The sequence below is a fragment of the Trichoplax adhaerens genome, genomic scaffold, assembly GCF_000150275.1.
Source record: "Trichoplax adhaerens TRIADscaffold_3 genomic scaffold, whole genome shotgun sequence".
In the NCBI taxonomy this organism is placed as follows: Eukaryota; Metazoa; Placozoa; class Uniplacotomia; order Trichoplacea; family Trichoplacidae; genus Trichoplax; species Trichoplax adhaerens.
The window spans coordinates 8,292,424-8,311,864 of record NW_002060945.1 but is presented as its reverse complement, the minus strand read 5'-3'; the positions used below and the strand labels follow the sequence as shown (position 1 = coordinate 8,311,864).

At 30.5% G+C, this 19,441-nt stretch overlaps 2 protein-coding genes across 2 annotated transcripts in view; both read left to right on the top strand.

Annotated features, from left to right (window-relative positions):
* Positions 1-5,286, top strand: part of TRIADDRAFT_54956 (uncharacterized protein) — a gene marked incomplete at both ends in the record, with an annotated part of 8,052 nt that extends 2,766 nt beyond the window's left edge. Inside the window, 6 exons of the mRNA XM_002111182.1 lie at positions 379-516; positions 1,711-1,812; positions 2,497-2,622; positions 4,069-4,096; positions 4,393-4,543; positions 5,265-5,286. Of these exons, the coding sequence (XP_002111218.1) occupies positions 379-516; positions 1,711-1,812; positions 2,497-2,622; positions 4,069-4,096; positions 4,393-4,543; positions 5,265-5,286 (567 nt within the window). The remainder of the gene's footprint in view (positions 1-378; positions 517-1,710; positions 1,813-2,496; positions 2,623-4,068; positions 4,097-4,392; positions 4,544-5,264) is intronic.
* A 5,173-nt stretch (positions 5,287-10,459) lies between these two features.
* The window catches only part of TRIADDRAFT_54955 (uncharacterized protein), a gene marked incomplete at both ends in the record, with an annotated part of 10,648 nt that continues 1,666 nt past the window's right edge, over positions 10,460-19,441 (top strand). Inside the window, 12 exons of the mRNA XM_002111181.1 lie at positions 10,460-10,558; positions 13,487-13,624; positions 13,935-14,105; positions 15,273-15,374; positions 15,786-15,851; positions 16,504-16,698; positions 17,608-17,844; positions 17,930-17,990; positions 18,159-18,251; positions 18,497-18,647; positions 18,957-19,089; positions 19,306-19,428. Coding sequence (XP_002111217.1) covers positions 10,460-10,558; positions 13,487-13,624; positions 13,935-14,105; positions 15,273-15,374; positions 15,786-15,851; positions 16,504-16,698; positions 17,608-17,844; positions 17,930-17,990; positions 18,159-18,251; positions 18,497-18,647; positions 18,957-19,089; positions 19,306-19,428 — 1,569 coding nt within the window. The remainder of the gene's footprint in view (positions 10,559-13,486; positions 13,625-13,934; positions 14,106-15,272; positions 15,375-15,785; positions 15,852-16,503; positions 16,699-17,607; positions 17,845-17,929; positions 17,991-18,158; positions 18,252-18,496; positions 18,648-18,956; positions 19,090-19,305; positions 19,429-19,441) is intronic.

Below are 19,441 nucleotides of genomic sequence, written 5' to 3'. Positions count from 1 at the left end.
AAGGAGGTTGGATTAATGATAAATTGTAATATCACATGGTATAACGATTACTATATATAATACCATGGAAGTAAATTGTTAATAACTAACTACCAGTAGTGATAAATAGTAACTAATGAAAATATAATAACTGGGTGTGCACTTATAACTTTTCTTGCATAAAATTTCTAAGTATTACTTGTATACGCGTAAACATTAGATGACTATAAAAATCGAAATGATGTGAGATTACGATAGAAATAATGATCCGTATCAAATATGTCGTTACTTGATAAGTTATAATTCCTATCGGACTAATGTTATATTACTCTATATGAAATCTCTAATGGTATAACGCCTATATTCTATAAACTAATTTGTATTATTTCTTGCTTCTAGTATAAATCTTGGGTTGCAACTAAAAGTTTCATAGATGCTATCAATAATCCGCCCATTAAAATTGCTACTTTTGGACCACTGACTACGGTTGGCTCTAGACCGGTAGCTTCATTGACTAAATATTGGAATCTAGTCACGGTAAAGATAATAATATACTTAGACTGTATTAAGTGTAGAATCATGACAATTGTTATTAAGACTGTCTAGAATTGCTCCAAATTATCTTATCACATTATTGCTGTTTATTCTTCTCTCCATCTACAAACATTAAATGTACGATATAAAAAATACATAAGAGTCTTGTAATTCTTATCTAGTCTAAATAAGATATTAAAGATAGAGATATTCTACCCTAATATGCATATGTCATGAAAGAAAACAGATAATAATCAATTTTAGAGAAAATTAACGAAATAAACGCAAGTCATTTACTGTAAAACCTATTAATTCATGCTAGGTAACCAGCGGAGTGAGCTCTGCTGCTCTAATTAACAGAGATATCTATCCTTATTTCTTTACGACTGANACAACCGACGTAACTCTTAATCCTATTCGAATAGCCATGCTGCGACGATTTAATTGGACTCGGATTGCTACGATCCACCATATCTCAGAGCTACAGATTCCAAGTTTATAATAATGTAGAGTTTATTATTGATTATCTACACAGTGTTGCGATTCTAGATACAATTCTAGATACAATTCTAGACTATTCAAAAGTTAAAGTTTACTTTATTTGTATTACTTTATAGAGTAGTATACCTAGGTTACCTACCCTAAATAGATACTCGCATCTATACAGTAGTCTAGAGTAGCTGTTTGCTAAAATTCTAAATAAGACAAAATAATCGTAAAAATAACATATGCACTGTAATTCTAGCCTGCTTAGAGATTACAATTTATATTATTTGTATTACTTTGTGGCGTAGCGTAACTAGGTCCCTTATCTTAAATAGATACTTGCATCTATTTATAAGTCTAGAGTACCTGCTAGATAAAATTCTAAATAAAGACATAGAATGGTGAAAACAACTGATAGCAACCCTTAAACTTTCAGTTAATCAATTGCCAAGTTAAATTATGTGCTAATATTGGCCAATAAATATTGACTTTGTATTTTTCAGCTTTTCTTTAACTTCGCTGAATAAAAGTTTTATTACTATTTTATCTCTTGATATGATAAGTCTACTCCTACATTCGATACATATGATATTTTATCACATTGTAAACTAAGTCATAAAATTTTACATTTTGATTCTATCGAAATAGAACAGATCTAATCATTTGTAAGACGTCTAATGCTGTAAAATCATTGAAAATTTGAAACTGTAGGCCGCTAAAAATTTTATCAGAGATGCAGACAAACTAAATTTCACTTTGATCACTACAGAAGCTTTTTTTACTTCTCCAGTAGAACAACTCAAAAGCATTAAGGTAATAAGTTGAAGTTATTTATTATAATTAGCACAAATAATCAGCTTCATAGTATTCATTTAAGTTTCTATAGTTAAGGTAGTAAATTATGTTATCATTGAGATGTTACTCTAGGAAAAAGATCGAATAATGGTTATTGTCCACGTTATAGTATCATTTTATCTAACAAAACATTGAATTTTAGAATTACTTCAATAATTATAATTTTTAAATTCTAAGTACGAAGCAAGACTATGTGTTTATCCCAGTCTTCTGTACTTAATTATATTGACTAATTTTAAGCGTAGTTTTCAATGCTTACTCATAAGAATCAAATTTTAACTGATATCTTTTCTATAGGAGAAAGGTGCTAAGATTATTTTGTTATTTGCCGATCTGATTCCTACCATCAGATTGTTTTGCGAAGTAGTGCCGAATTGAACCATTTTAACGTTGTAAATTTTTAATAGTTTTAATATGAATAATTAAAGGTTACTTAATAAGAAGACGTAAAGTTGACTTATTTTACATCATTGTCACCAATTAGTCACTGCAACGACTATTAATTACATTTATAGAAATTTAATCTTACGTGTATAAAGCCGATTTCCGTATTTTGTAATTAATCTTTGTTAGGTTTATCATCAAAAAATGTATGGGTCGCATTACGTTTGGTTTATAACCTATGGATATATCAAGAATTAGTGGAGAGCATTTCGTACAGATGCTAATGTTAACTGCACGTCAGAGCAATTGGAATTAGCAATGTCATCCTATTTTACCTTTAATAATGTCGAGCTTGGTTCTGATGAAACGACAGTCTCAGGGATGGTAAGCGTTGTCTCAGACTATCAGATATTGATACATAGCTATCGTATATCATTTTACTAATAGGAACTTTCTACACTAGCAAAGTTATTTCTGTTTTCGTAAGATGATCTGTCTTGTCTGTGAGTGAGATTGTTTTAGCTTTAACTCGGCTATCATAAATTACTGCAGATATATTATAGAAAATACACAATAATGAATTTTATTAAGATCTTTGATTACAATTTTATTCTTCGTGATAGAGTTGATAGTAGACTGTGAAGTTTCTATCTCCTTATTCATGAATTATAAATGACATTTTGTTTATAGTTCCTGTGTTTGAAATAAATTAATAGATATTTATATATGAAAGAAGGGTAAATTAACGAATAATTTACTAACATTAAAATATATCGTATGTTACTTGTATTCTAACTAGAACTCATCGCAATATATTGAACATTATAATAATTTCGTAGTAAATCCTCTTAACTCGCCTTTCAAGTATTTCCAAACTAATGGCTATGACGCAGTGTGGGCGCTAGCACTAGCACTAAATAGAACTGAAAATATACTGAAAAAAAATGGAAGGTCCTTATCTGATTTTAATTATAGTTGTTCTGTTCTTCAATAATAAGTTCACTCCGTGAGTAAGATTGATAACCGCATTTTATTATTAGTTGATCGGTATTTATAGCTACACGAGGTTACACCTCGATACGATTACAGTTTATACTTCGCACTACAATTAGTAACTTATCAGTCCGCCTTTTACAATGTTATCACCTACTGTATTACAAGTACTACCATACAATCATCATATAGGTACATATATAGTGTTTCCTTTATTTATGCCTTTATGGTTAAGATATCGTATTTAATCTATTACGAACTATATATACAACAATAGTAATACCATGATAAGAAGTATTTTATTTGATGAGATATAAGTGATGTCTATATCTATCAAAATCAGAGTAAGCACAGAGTACATTAAGGAGAGAGATTGATTAATCTTTCTATGTTATGTTTGATGGAAGAAATTTGCGATTCTATACTTGAATAAGTTACTGTCTTTTGATGAGATGTATTAGCATCACATTTAGTAATACAATTCTTTTTCTTGATTGAAAATAATCCTTATGTAATAGTTGCGTTCACTCCACTGTTACTACTACGTATAGTCAGAAAGACCCTGTTTAATTATTCGGAATAAAAACTGAAATACAAATATCTTTACGATTTATTCATACTGTACCTTGATAACTTAATCTTTACTAAAAATTCTTTCTAAATTGGCTGATTTACTAATATATTAAGCTTTAACTAAATGATACGAATTCAGCTAATATGCGTAAATAGGCTTAAGCAATGTTTAATTATTCAATATTGGCTACACTAATAGTTATTGGAAACGAATCGAACGTTATTCCTATTAGTCTACATTATGGTATAACAAATGAACTACAGATTTATGAGAATAAAATCTATTGGATAGGTATGTCCTGCACAGTCTTACTTTTTTAGCTTGGACGATAAATACTAAATGCTAATATGTTAGATTAAGAAAGTCAACATTACCTTTGAGGACTACCCATTACACTAACAATCAGTAATGTTAGTTTACGAGATTTATCCTTAAGAAATATCATTTTCTCGTTATGGAGACAGTTAGATAGTTTAATAATCGCCGTATTTTTCATATTTCTGCAATTAGCACTTCTTACCTCCAGATTACAGATTTCCGTGATTTGTATGTACTTAATAATAATTCATTATTAATGATAATTCTAGGTGGAGCTGTACCCGCTGATACGGTTTCAGTTGAAGTCAGAATTATTGGTGTTTCCCAGCATGTCTTTATCACTGTAAATGTACTGGCAATCGCGGCAATAATTTTGGCAATTGTTTTCCTTTCGCTTAATATAATGAAAAGAAAGCGAAAGTAAGAATAGCTTTACCTAACACTTTGTTAATAACATATTTAAGCTCGAAGGTTTTAGTAAGAAAATATCACTAAATTCTATAAGCACATTCGATATCCTGTTTTGATACTAGCTATTAGTTTAGCGTTATATTTACAGAATTTGAATTGTGATTCATGTAGTAAATAATATTCATCGTAACTGTTCAGCTCTACTACATACAGTTACAATCATCTTGTTTAGAAACACAGATTTAAATAACATTGTTATGACCGAGTAATAGTCTTTTACCATTACTATAGGTTCGCGACCTCTAACTCTTAATCTGAGTTATTTAAGTTAAGCAAATCCTTATGATATGCAATAAATCGTCACAACCGAGAGAGTAATTTTAAAACTACGTTTATTATTCCGTCTATCCGTGAGAGTGAATTCAATTTTCACCTCATATAATCAGTCGAAAACGGCTAAGATAAACCGGATAAACGGACTTAGATTATTTTTACAAGCAATCAATTCCATACAAAATAATATAGCATAAGCTTACATCCTATAGTAAACGTATTAATCTAATACTGTTAAAAAACAGAAATTTATTGGCCAGGTAACGCTTGGCCAATGTCGGTAATGGCCAAGCGTTACTTGGTAATTTTATGGTATCAGATTTGTCTATTACGTTTTATTCGATTATAATAAAGGAAACTAATTTCGCTTCTAAAAATACTTTTAATATGTATTTAGGATGTTTCTTGATATCAATTAAACGACTGAAATAAATTTTTCACATTACCTGACGTCAATTTAGGTATAATGGTGTCACAATTTCACTTCTGCTACAAGGTAACATACAGTAAAAGTTTTTAAGTAGCTACTGACTTAAACGCCCTTTTACTTAACGTTAAACACACACAGCAAAATACTGTAAAGATTAGACTTTTATTAGCAAAGATACATCTACAACTTTTACTACACCACTCAACTCCAATGTTACCGTTTATATAGGAACCGTCTAATTTGTAAACAACAATAGTATTATAATTATGCCTTACTAGGAGAAACATCTCAAACTGAGATGTTCCTTGCATGGCTTTTCTATCAGTAAATATTTTGAATCTCTTACTCATACTTATTCTTAATCTAAGCTCGTAGGTTGTCTAATTCAACTATCATCAACTAGAACTTGAATCATCTTACTGCCATCTATCACACAATAACAATCAATATCAGATATTTAATGAACTATCACAAACAACATCCACGTTAAGGCATTACTTACCTTACCCAGCACTAGCTACTACTGTACTTATTAAACTGTTCTAATGGTAAGGCAACACCGTAACAGACGGTAAGTTTTTTATAAAATGACTAGTTGTCAATCCACAGTAATTCTTTAATCATAGTATTAAGTTACTGTTACCGTTTTACTTCGTTGAGAGTAAGTATCTAATTTATGGCTATGAAATCAGAATAGTACATTTTACGAGTAAAATAACGGGTACTGCTATACTTTGGTTAGAGTAAGTATCGCAATTTCTGGCTGTGAGATTAAGATAGGACATTTTACGAGTAAAATAAATTAGTACGAGTATACAAAAGTGTACACTTTCTATTACGGCTGTGTTATTTTTTTGTATAAAATATTGAACTACGGTTCTAATTATGAATATCTAGATGGTTCACGTTCAGTTTCTCGATATTTTACACTAGTAACAAATTTTTAGTCACATTCCAATATCAATAAAATATTTTATTAGTACATTTCTCATTATTAAAGTCCGCAAGGTACAATATTCATTAGAATACTTGACGATCAATGAGAGTTACATTTGCGGTCTTTTTCTCCCTTAGTTTTCTTGACTGTATCTCATCAAGGATAAATTCGTGCGATTATATATAAAGTTATTTATTGAACTAGCTTAATTAGCTGCTATGACAAACGATAATGGCTGTTTAAATCTGATTTTGTTGTAATAAGGAGTAATTTTATAGCTGAAATGTCTAAGGCTTTGGCTAGGTTAAAGCTGAAATAGGTATAGATGTTGAACAAGAATGAAGACTAGAAATAGAATAATGGTCTAATGAGCATTTGACTTCAGAAATATGTAATGAATATCAGCAGTTTCCTAATTTTATGAATATTTCTAATTCTTTTTTCAACAAAAGATCATTCGTAATAAAATTCAGAGTGCAATCTTTACAATTATAAAGAAAATGAAGTAGTCGTACCTCTAGGCTTTAAGTCTAGAGTCAATAGCTCATTTAAGCCATAAATTCTATCTTTGTGATTAAGAACATCATCTAATATGATTAATAAAATGTTACCACATTAATATTATAAGTCAGCCTAATATTTGCAGAAATAATGGCATTAGGTTCGTGTAAGATATATTCTTATCAAGTTTATGATATTTTAGAATCGCATTTTGCTGGATTCTTACTACACTATTGCAAAACGAAACGTTCTTTGTAGGTGCTAGGGCAATATTAAAACTCCTATTTCAGGAAAATAATTAGCATATTGCAGCAAAGATAGCTAGTTTTAGCCATTTCAGAAAATAAAATCATTTTATTCCGGTTTACTGAAACTAAAAGCATAATAGTCCTTAAATCAATACCCTGAAGCTATTTTATAATGGAAAATATTATCTATTAACGATACACGGAATATTATATTTTAGATAATTACGATATAATAAATGCTCATTAATCTTCTTATCCAGCCGTAAGTTATTCGTATAATTCATTATTGTTGTAACTGAGTAGCTAAATTGATTCTTTAGGATGAATTTTAAATATCAATAAGATTAAGGTATCGTAAAGGATATTTTGATTGTATTGATGTTGAAACTTATCTCATACGTCAATTATTTTCTATTTTAAGTAATGTTCTCAATACGAGTATTGATTAGTAAATATCACTTGATAATGTATGCGTAGCCTACTAGGCTCATCGTCTTCATTCTTATTTTTATTTACCTGATTTTAACAATAAAAAATGTATGGATATTAACATATGTTGAGCTTGAAGGAATAATAATATCTGAAATGTTGGCTTGGCCATTATCATATGGCTTAGCCTAGCTCAATCTACTCTAATGGATTCAAAAATTAATTTAGCTATTGCATCTATATAATACGTGAAATGGACTGTTGTAAGTTAGTAGACTATCGCTAAAAAATTATAATAGCAGATTATTGGATAGAATACGGTAAATGTTTGATTATGGATCAATCAATTTATTAAATTATTATTTTATTGTCTTACAATGCGATGAAATAGTCTTGGAAGATCTAGTATTGGCCCGATGATGATTTGTATCCATTTTAGCGTAGTACTTGAGAAATTGGTAATAATCGAATGCGTGGCAAAGGCATAGGTAAAGAGTTAGTTTTGAAGATACTACAGGGATGGCAATGATTTTAGGCTATAGCGGGTACGAATATTAAGGAAATTATAGCTATCTGGGCCGTCCGTATTTTTGTATTTAGATAATAATAGATTTAAAAAGCTGTTTACATTTTAAATGATTAAAGGATTTAATTCTTAATGCAATTCAGAGAAATGGGCTGGTAATTAAATACCGTCAGTACATAAATTATTTCGTGAATTATAAGTATATTAAAGAAAACTTAGTTAACAGTCCACTCTACCGTTTGTGTCTGTTGATTATTAGTATTATTCCTATTCATAATTCTAATAAGTGTCTAAAAAGATATATACACCCATTCGTTGTTAATGTTTAAGCAATAATACTGATAATAAGCGAGTGTTTTAAAGCTAAAGGTTAATAATTTTACAGCAACTAGGTACTTATTAAAAATGAAACAGTTTTGTGGCATAACAATCAGGATTATCAGGGATCCTAGGCATTTTTCTTAGGCAATTACATAGGCCTCTAATTCGCATCCATGTTAAGAGCTATTTATGTAAAACTATGATATCTTGGTGATGGAATGGCGAAGAATATTAAATAGAGATCTAGATAGGTGTTACATGATCTCCTCGAGATGTTTAGATACAATAAAGTGAAGAGGTTTCAAAAGGTTCTATATATGTTTTCGTAATTAATGATCAATAACTCTAGGTGCATTAATAATATATGATAGCCAAATTATTGTATTATTTCATTAATATCCGACAGGAAATTACCTCTGAATATCATTTGATACAGGCTCTCAATGCATTTATAATTGGCAGTTGCAGCCTGCTTATCGACAATAAATTTGAGAGTCACTCGTTGTTGAAAGATTATGTTTGTGCAAGAATAACATAGAATTAATCTACTGTAGGTTATAATGAAAGTGCGATTTTTGTACAATCGTATTATAAGAGGTAATGGCGATAAATTTCTATAATCCATTAGCTTGCCCTCAGCCGTAATCTACTTTCATATAAATAGCAAATTGAATACTTGATCCTTAATATATTCTGTTTATGTGCTTATTGTAATATTCAAGATTCAGTTATGTAAAAATTCTTTTGACTAAATCTATTATCCATTCCTATTTATTATTGACTTATTGATCAGCATTGACATCACCATCAAAACTTATTGACAGTTCGGCAGCTTTGCTATCTATTGGATCATTTTTATTTTGTTGTTTCTGTAATAATACGAAGTAAATTCATTTGTTTTACTTCTTCTGTGATGCCTATCCTGCTGGAATTGATTCTCTCTTAAGAGTTGATTACACGAATTATTATCATACAACCAAATATTAGCTAATTCTGAGACAAGAAATTTGAAAAGCTGATTAAATTTTTCTTGCATAATATAGTAAATATTAAATTCGACAAGTACTTTTAGACCAAAAGATAGCAAATTTTTTGGCTAAAGCTGTTGCAATTTGAAACTAATAATTGGACTGACTTCCAAGGCGAGAGAGTAAATTTTCAAGTCTCTCGTCTACAACCTGAAAACTTGCGAAAATATTATTTTCACTATTTTATTGCTCTTTAACACAATAAATTGTGTTTAGATATTTGAGAGAAATCTTTCCAATTTTTATGCGGATATACCTAACGAATTCAGCGCGTCCTTTTAGATTATTCGATTCCTTTGCCTCATGAAATCCTGTATTAAGAAGACAGATTGACATCAATCTATTATCACATAGACTCTAAATTTTTTTAATAATGATGTAAGCTTAACATAACTAATTTATACTTTCGTTCGCCACAAGATATAGTTTTCTATAATGTAAAAATAAAACAATAAAGTAAGCCTTGCAGGTAATATTATTCCATTTTATGATTAATTTATGGATATCAATTTTTGATTTTGTTTAGGATATTGTGTTTAAGTACAAAGCCAGCAAAATTACCTGCTAAATTAAGCTATATGATTGATTGTAACCGCGGTAGATAATAACCAGCTTTTCCTTATGAATAGCTGAATATACTTGTAGCCGAAAAAAACTATTGTGATATTGTAAAGATTCGCGTTCTTTATAATTATTACGTATTATATCGATAAATATAGATTACTGGAATACAACAATATACTGCTTTATTTCGAATGGATAAACCCTTTATTTTAGCACTGTACAATAAGGAATCAAGCAGCCTTCAAATTTTAAGCTATTATTGTAGGCATTAATGCATATTTGTGACAGTACAATTGCAATCGAATTCCGTTATTACTGTAATATTAGTTCAACTTGTAGTAGACGTTGGGGATTTGCGTAGGAATATTACGGACAAGTTAAAGCGAGCGATTGTATCTTCGTAACCTACTTTTAATTCTAATCAACGATCATCACTTTGGGAATCTAAATTTATATAACTCGGGATTGCCACTATGAAGGTTTTATGGTGCAGTATAATAATACTCTTCACATCAAGCTTCTCCTTGACTGTTGCAGCCAAGAATAAAACTCTAACAATTGCGGGCTTTCTACCATTAAGTAACACGTACATTACATTTCTTGGAAAAATGACATTGGATGCTGGTAGACTGGCTATCCTAGATATCAATAATAGATCCGATATTTTGCCTGAATATAAACTTTCCATGGATGTATGGGATACGGAGGTAGGTATTATTGTTAAAAAATAGGTCACCGTTTAAGTATTCGGTATTAGCAAAATCATTTAGTATCCTGTGTTCTAATGGAGCGAGGAAATAATTAAGAGAGGGACCTAAGCTAATGTTTTCTCATACCAGTATTTATGTTGTTGCATTAATTCAAATTTATCAAGATTAGCTTTGAAATGATGCAATGTATCATAGAGCTATCTTTATTATAGCCGTCGGGCTTTGAAATTGCATCATGGCAATTATATTAAATGCATTCTATTAATATCGCTTTAACTGAGTATATCCGTTAAATACTGGGTGTCTAGAAAATGGATTTGTAAACAATTTAAGATTATCTTTTGCCTTATTAACCTGTGAAGGTCTAGCAATGGACACAATTTACCGATAATTTCTAGAAGACGCAATTGTGATAGATTAGAAATAATTCACAAGTTCTAGAATGTGGGGGAGAATAGGCATTAAAGTATCGTCTACTCTGGTTTTTAATATGAATTGACCAACATGATAACTATCATGTGGGAGTCCAAGAATGAAAATAGTAATTTCAATCATTCAATATAGAGCATATCTTTAAGCATTTTTGTGCGGCAAATTTGGTAAAACTTGATTCATCTTTTAATTACGAATAGAGAAATAATACTTAGTTAATTTCAGTATCGATTCGCTTTATGGTAAGGGAATCTATCTAGGCGCCGTAAGCCCAGTAGTCAAATAAATTCAACGTCAATAAGATTTTAAGTTGGTATTGTATAAAGGCGTAAATGACATTTTCATTATTAATTATGCTTAATGCTTTCGGGCATTGAAATCAAAAGTTTTACCAATAATCATTTGATTCCAGAATAAATGGAAAAGCAGTTTATAATTTTTCTTACTTTTTATTACAGTAATCTATTCAAAAAACCGTAGGAGTAAATTGAATTATTTTAGGATGAGTAAAGCATCTCCAGCAGAATGATAAATAATTGAGTTTTTTTTGTTTTCGTATGACATAATTATAATCGATCATATAATAATTGTTATCGCCTGCAAGTCTAAATTTTTGTGTTATGGTTAATTCATGGCTTATCCGTGTACAGGTTTCTATCGAGATAAGATCTGATGCACCAATGAAGAGAACATAACAATAATTTCACCTTTTCATTTCATGCTTTTATGGAAATGGGAAGTTAAATATCTTTACTAAATATACTTAACGCAGTATCCGCAGGCTAATTCGATTTCAGTGCTCTAGATTCCACTTCATTTTATACATATACATGTAGGCTGATGGGCTGTGCCCTTTGGTTTGTTTCTCAATTTAAGGATTTCTAGAAGTAAATCAACGTCCTTATTGAGCAGAATAAATTTAAATTCAGTATCACTGCATTATTCAGGAAGTCCACTAATGTGGAAGGACTTGTTCCTCTCTAACAGCGATCAATTTCATAGTATAAACTGAAATTCGCGAATATTCATTTCGGTACATCACAGTCGTATAATGTAGTTTCAATAAGTATATAGTTGTATGCTTTACTGTTCGAAAGGTTGGTGCTCATAATTATCAGACTTTAGTGTGACAATTTATTCCATTATAACTAGATTTAGCATTACCCTCTTATATATCGCGGACCACATTAGTTACATATTTTACCGTCCGGAAGACAGGTGCTTATAATTTTCAGTCTTTACTAGTATGACTATTTATTGCTTTATTACAAGCTTAGGCATTACCTTCATACATATCTCGGTAATCTTTCAATGATGAACATATTAGTTATATGTTTTACCATTTGAAAGACAGGTGATTATGAATTTAAAACTTCCGTACCATAATTTGTTTTTATATGACTAGATTAGGTATTAGCCTCCACTGTGTCACTGTAACCCTTTGACGATGAATACATGGATCTTTTCTAAACATTTACTGTTTATTTAGGTTTTATAACAAGGGTAGTGAGTGTAGTTACTATATGCGCTACTGTATTCAGTAGATGAAAGAATGCCTTCCTCGAAAATGATATCAGATTTCAATAGTATAGTCAGTAGTTCTAAATTAAAGATAGTAGATGTTCTCTTCCTCATGTGTTGCAATCCACTGCATAGGGAATACTGTAGATCTACTCTTCAAGTATTAGTCTCTGTACTGATATAATCAGTTCTACGTTACCTTTTATCCTACAGACACCTTTTTTATCAACGCGCATACTATGCTGGTTAACTGTTAGCTTTTTAGCTCAATTTCCACTGTTTGGTTCTGATCACCTAATCGGCTACTCAAGTCCTTTATGAAGAATCGCTTTTATGGAACATACTTTAATAACTTAATTAGTTAATGAGTTTTATGCATTGAGTTAACTATCATCACTAAGATATATTATAATTTTTAAATCAATATATTTAAATGTGTTACATGTTATATTCGTTTGTTCAGCTGCTGGATAAATGATAATGGATGATATAACTAAAGGCTGCTAGAATAAAATAAACTTTATATATGTACGAGCCTTTTCATATGTACTTATATTTACGGGATTGCAGTAGTCCTTGATATATAAAATTTATATTCGAATATGGCGCAAACAAAATTATAGCGATCTCCATAGCAGCTTGATGTATGCGGTTGTAACACAGTTGATGCAAATTCTGATTAAGGAATAGAACTTCTTAAGATATAACTGATCAGTTAGCATAACTTAGGTTCTGAGATCCCTGAGTTAAGTTAAGATTAATATTTTAATTTTCTTAGCAATACATTTAATCAATTTTTAAATTGTTAATAATGGTATTTGAGTATGTTGTTTAGAAGAAATCTTTCTCTTGCAATTTATGACGGCATTCCACGTTTATACAGTTCGCTAGGACATAGACGTCTATCTATTTTACTGGTCTGTCATGCTTTTATATATAAAAATATGTTCTCAGTAATCAATTTCTTTTCAGTATAAAACTTGGGTGACAACCAAATCCTTCTTCGACGCTGTCACAACTGGACCTATTAAAATTGCCACCTTCGGTCCATTGACTAGCATTTGTGCGAAACCTGTTGCATCGATCGCTAAATATTGGAATTTGATAACGGTAAAATTGATATTTCATAATTTTAGTACATTTCGGTTTGTATTACTATATCGCTACATTATTCATTCAACGGCTAACAGCTGTCACTGAATACTTTTAGTTTGGAATAGTGCTACTAAGCTTAAGTTCAAAAAGGAGGTATTATTATTGCACTTAAATGAATATGTACTGTAGACCAATGCGAGGTAGCACGTTGTAATCTTAGTTGAATTACTATTGAAAGCGGAGGTAGTACGATATTTTAACTGGATTATAGGATATCTGAAACTCTTATAATTAATTGTATGATCTACTTAATCTGCTTTAATAGATAGCTAGTGGAGTTTCATCAGCTGCTCTAATAAACAGAGCCACATATCCTCACTTTTTCACAACGGAAACTACGGATATTACCCTGAACCAAATTAGAGTTGCCCTTTTAAAACGCTACAACTGGACCCGTGTTGCTACCATCCATTACATTGAAGAAACTGACGAAACGGTAGGTGTCTTACATGAATTAAATTTCAAAGTATTATTCATACTGCAATTAATGAATGAAGACAGAATTTGTTATAATAACTGTTCGAATTAATGATTTGTGACAAATGTAATTTTCTTCTGTATAATACCATAAATGAGTACAAAAATGATTTTTTGGCTTGAATTATTACTAACAGATATCTTAAATACTGTATATTGAAATATAATGCATTAAATAAGCGCAAGTATCATGGATACGTTACCGGTATTAAATTACTGTTAATATACTAATGGCTTAGAAGTTAGCTATTAATAGATTTTAAGACAGGGCATATTAGTATATCAAGTGTTCCGAATACCTTCGTGATCATATCTGCTGCTTGCTATCAGATAGATAAATTGCGCAATGTAGCCGTAGTGTATTTAGAATATACTGTAACTATATTCTACCCTTAAATATAGACATGTTGTATTGCTCTTATATTTAGACAGATCTACCGTCCGCTTACTCTACATTCATATATAGACTACTGTATTTAGTTATTAAGGTACTCGCTGTTTTCTACAATCATCTGCTATTTTGTAACCTGTTATGGTATATGTTGTATCTAATTCCACAATCTTATTCTCTGCATGTGCTCTATCTTTAAAACTATAAATATCGGCGATTTCTACCTCAGAGTTCGTTAGCTTCTCAGTTAGTCTTCTAGTTAGTCTCTCACAGTCTAATACTTCTACTCGTTACTCACGACAGCTTGCACGCTGATCTACCGTAACTACCTCACTGTACTTCACATTACTAACCTACAATAAAGCATAACTTTTATAAACCCTTTGGTGTAATAATTGTAAATGGCGACTAAATATCAATCCTCTGAGATATTGAACCCTCCAGCACAGTAGCATAAGGTACTAGAAAGCTATTTATTAGTTTTACATCACAGTAGATGCTGCCATAAAATAGGATTATTGTACCCAAACATTGAACATAAAAATTGGTAGGATGTAAATATCAAAATATTTTTTCTACTGTATACTATTCTATTAGATCTATCATCGGGATATTTAAATTATTAAGCTTGTATTTGTCATTGTGCTACAGTACCTATTAAAAATGGATATGTGTAAGTTTACGCCTATAATCAATGAATTGCTGACCTATCTTATTTCTTATTATAATATCTAGTCTGCCAAAAACTTTATTGCAGATGCCATTGCTCAAAATATCACATTGGTTACTTCTGAAGCATTTGTAACAGATCCTGTCGCTCAGGTTAAAAGTATTAAGGTACGGAAATGAGATTAATAAAATGAAATTAATGATATTTATAACCACTTTCTCGCCAATAAATAAGTTTTTTACAATCACTTATAACGTATGATATTTACGTTTGATGAATTCTACCAGTAGTTTCAAAATTTGATAATTAAAAAGACAATTACTATAAGTATTTGATTAGTGGCTTTACACAGTAAAGTAACTCTTCTAAGACTAAAATATGCATTTTGATCAGTCTACTATAGTAAGACGAAATATAAAATACAGTATAACGATAGAACTGGCGGTAATGCACGATTTTATTGTAGACATTTAGAAGTTTAATATGAATATTGTCTCATCATTTGATATTAGTTCAATCCTATACTTATTGTTGCAATTTTATTGTGTTATAATGGTGACGATGATTAATTTTTGTAGGAAAAAGGTGCAAGAATTATTTTGCTTTTCGCTAGTACAGAAAACTCTATTAGAGTTATTTGTCAGGTAGGATCAATAATGCAATTATTCAAATTTGAGATAAAAAATATAATAATTAAATTTTAATGATATGGTACAGTAGTAGGGCTAATTATAGACTTTGGATTTCTAACTAATTTACATCGCGGCTTACTGTTGGCGTATTGCATAGATTGTGGAATAAGTTATGGCTATTTTTAGCGATTGTAAATAAATAAGCGGGTCTTATTAGTGTCCTAAAAATTATCAAAGGCTTTAGTATTTAGTGAAGTATCATAGATAATTCGCGTATTTCGATGCTACTGGCATTTTTACGGTTTGTGCTACCTGAGTGAATTGCGAGATCTACATCGTAAAATTACAATGCCATATTTTGAAATCTATAACTATCTCATGAATGTCTTGTAGTATTTGATAGCCAGTAAACGAAATCTGTAATAAATTTATTTGTAGGCTTATCTGACTGATTCTATTGGGATAACATAGCAGCATTTTAATTTGAATATCAAAAATGATATGCTACATCTATACCGAACAAATGTTCAGTTTTTCATATTCTTCGATTTCTAAAATAGTAAGGAATAAAAGATTAATTACAGGTAGCATCGACGTATTACGTTAGTGAATGACCCGTGATTACATAGTAATTTCTCATAATGGTTTTGATACTTGCTTTCAGGCCTATCATCAAGGTTTATATGGGCCTCATTATATTTGGTTTATTACATATGGGCATAATACGGATTGGTGGAAATCCAATCTCGGACAAGGGAATGTGAACTGCTCTATCGCTGAAATTGAACAAGTTTTAACAAACTATTTTACTTTTAATAATATCAAATTGGGCCTTAATCCAAACACAATCTCTGGCATGGTAAGTCAATCATGCTTGAAAATTTTTTATCACTACGTAAACGACTCTATGCTACTCTGTATATAATGGCGCCTGTAATGCTAACTGTTGCTAAATTATGATCAAACTTCTTCACAATGCACGCAATTCATAGACTATATGATTATCACTCCATATAATGTCTACAGAGCAGTATTATGGCAGTTAATGAGATTTGATGATTAGCACTCATCTATTGGTAATAGAAAATAGGAAAAATTAACAAAATAGATGAAAATATTGCAACGGTACTCAGGAATATATATCTAAAGGCTCAATAGTTCTGAATATTGTCAAAAAAGGCTAATTTATAATTACTAATTTATAGACTAAAAGTAATTATTAATTGACAATGAGGCTATCACTGACTAACCAATATAGTTAGTAGAAAGTAATAATCCTGTTGTAAAATTTCCATAAGTTACAATTCTGTGAGAAATTTACGCGTAACTAATCACGTATTACTAAAACATTTTACATGTTGATGCTAATCTAATATCCAAACTTACAATTCCGTTTCTGAATAGGTGTTAATATCAACTATTATGCCTTCTTGGAATATGCATTAAATCTGCTAATTCTACTGTACCTTTTTACATCAGCTCTTAATTTGATTAACAACAGCGAGTCTGCTGGATCGTAAAGTAGATGTTGTCTGTTGTAAGGAGTTTATATCGAATTTTTCGCTGCCAAAATAGATTGCTGTATAACACGAATGTGATAACAAAAATCTATCTGATTAATAACTTTATATAATTTGGCATAGATAAAATAAAGGCTTGTTTCTTTGATGTTAAATTCCAGATTCATGTAGCTTACTACATCTAATTGACTAAAATATTTACTGTATGTTTTTATGTATCTATATGTTATACTTTGAAATGCTATTAGAATTCATCCCAATACATGGAGCACTACTACAGTTATGTTCAACGGCCACCTTCACTTTATAAGTATTTTCAAATAAATGGTTATGATGCAATGTGGGCATTGGCATTGGCTTTAAACAAAACTGAGAATATTCTTAAAGAAAGTGGAAGTACATTATCTGATTTTCATTATAAAAATAGCTTTATAAGAAGTATTTTATTTAATGAAATGTCAAACACAAATTTTATTGGAATTAGTGTAAGTATGCGTTGTAGACTTCAATGTGCAACAGTTTCATACTTTATATCAATTACTAAGGTAATTTTATATTGTTGTTCTATAGGGACCAGTTCGTTTCACTGACGGAGCTCGAATAACTGACGTTGGAATTTACCAATGCCAAAGTATAAATGATTACAAACTACCAATTGTTATCGGAAAGTCTACATGATTATCAAGAATTAGCGATACTGTAGTTGTTAATACTGATAGTATTCCTTATTTATCTCTCAATTGAGGGTATAAGCTTACTTTTCTTTAATACTAATTCTGTATTTAATGATGAACTATAGTCAAGAATAATCAGTCAAAAATTGTCCAAGTTGGGACACATTTTGGTCTCACAGAGAAAATGAATATCAAAGAAGATGAAATTTATTGGATTAGTAAGTGTGATATTTGTGTTGTAGATTGCGTTCCGTTGATTGTAAGGCAAACTGTCATCAAGTTGGTTAGAGTAAATACGAGAAATCTGTTATGTGTTACCGCCCATGAATCAGTAATTTTCCTTTTAGTGATAATAAGCGTATTTAATATGGTCGTTTCATAACTTCTATTGATGGATTAATTTTATCCTGTTAAGATTACTTGCTCTCGACATAATTTCTATTTCTTTTTTGCGATATCGCAGGTGGAGGTGTACCAGCAGATCAAGTAAAAACCGAGGATAGTATTATTGGAATTTCAAGAGCAACTTTTCTTGCCATGACTGTTCTGGCTGTATTAGCTATAATTTGCGCTTCAATTTTTCTTGTAATAAATATTACTCACAGAAAACTCAGGTGAGCTGAATATTTTAATATTGGATTTAACGTAGTAATTTATTAACTTTCAACCATAGTGATGTTTATAGCGAATGTAAAATCTACCTGAAAATGATTCTGTAAAATTGATAATTGTTACCTTTATCGAAAATATTAACAATTAAGGTTTTATCTGAGCAATCTATCTCTACACTTGTATGGAAAATCTTCACTGATTTGATATAAGCCCTTAAACAATTATGGATATTTAATTATGACTCGGGACATAATTTCGCTTTAATAAGCATCAATCCTACTAAAATTCTTGAATTTGATATTATTTGTTAGACATATCAAAATGTCAAGTCCTACCATCAACAATCTATTTCTTTTTGGCTGTATCATTTGTTATATTGCAGCGATAACATTCGGTATCGATTCCAACAGTGCCGGCGGGGTGTTTCCTCCTGCAATATGTGCAGTTCGTGTGTGGTTACTAAGCGTTGGATTTTCAATCGCTTTTGGATCTCTACTAACCAAAACATGGCGCGTTTACCGAATCTTTACCAGCGGCAAAAAAACTAAAATTGTAATTTCTAGCTATTGTTGATAAATTCTTCATGTACGCAACATATGGGTTGATAAATTGTAGTACACATTTACGTATATCTTAATATATTAGTATTGTTTTTATCAGGTCATTCGAGATTATCAGCTTATCATCATGGTCATTTTCTTGGTAATATTTGATGTTATTTACTTGACAATTTGGGAATTGATCGATCCATTAACTAGCAAGCTGAGATTTTTAAGAACTGAGGTAGATTGATAAC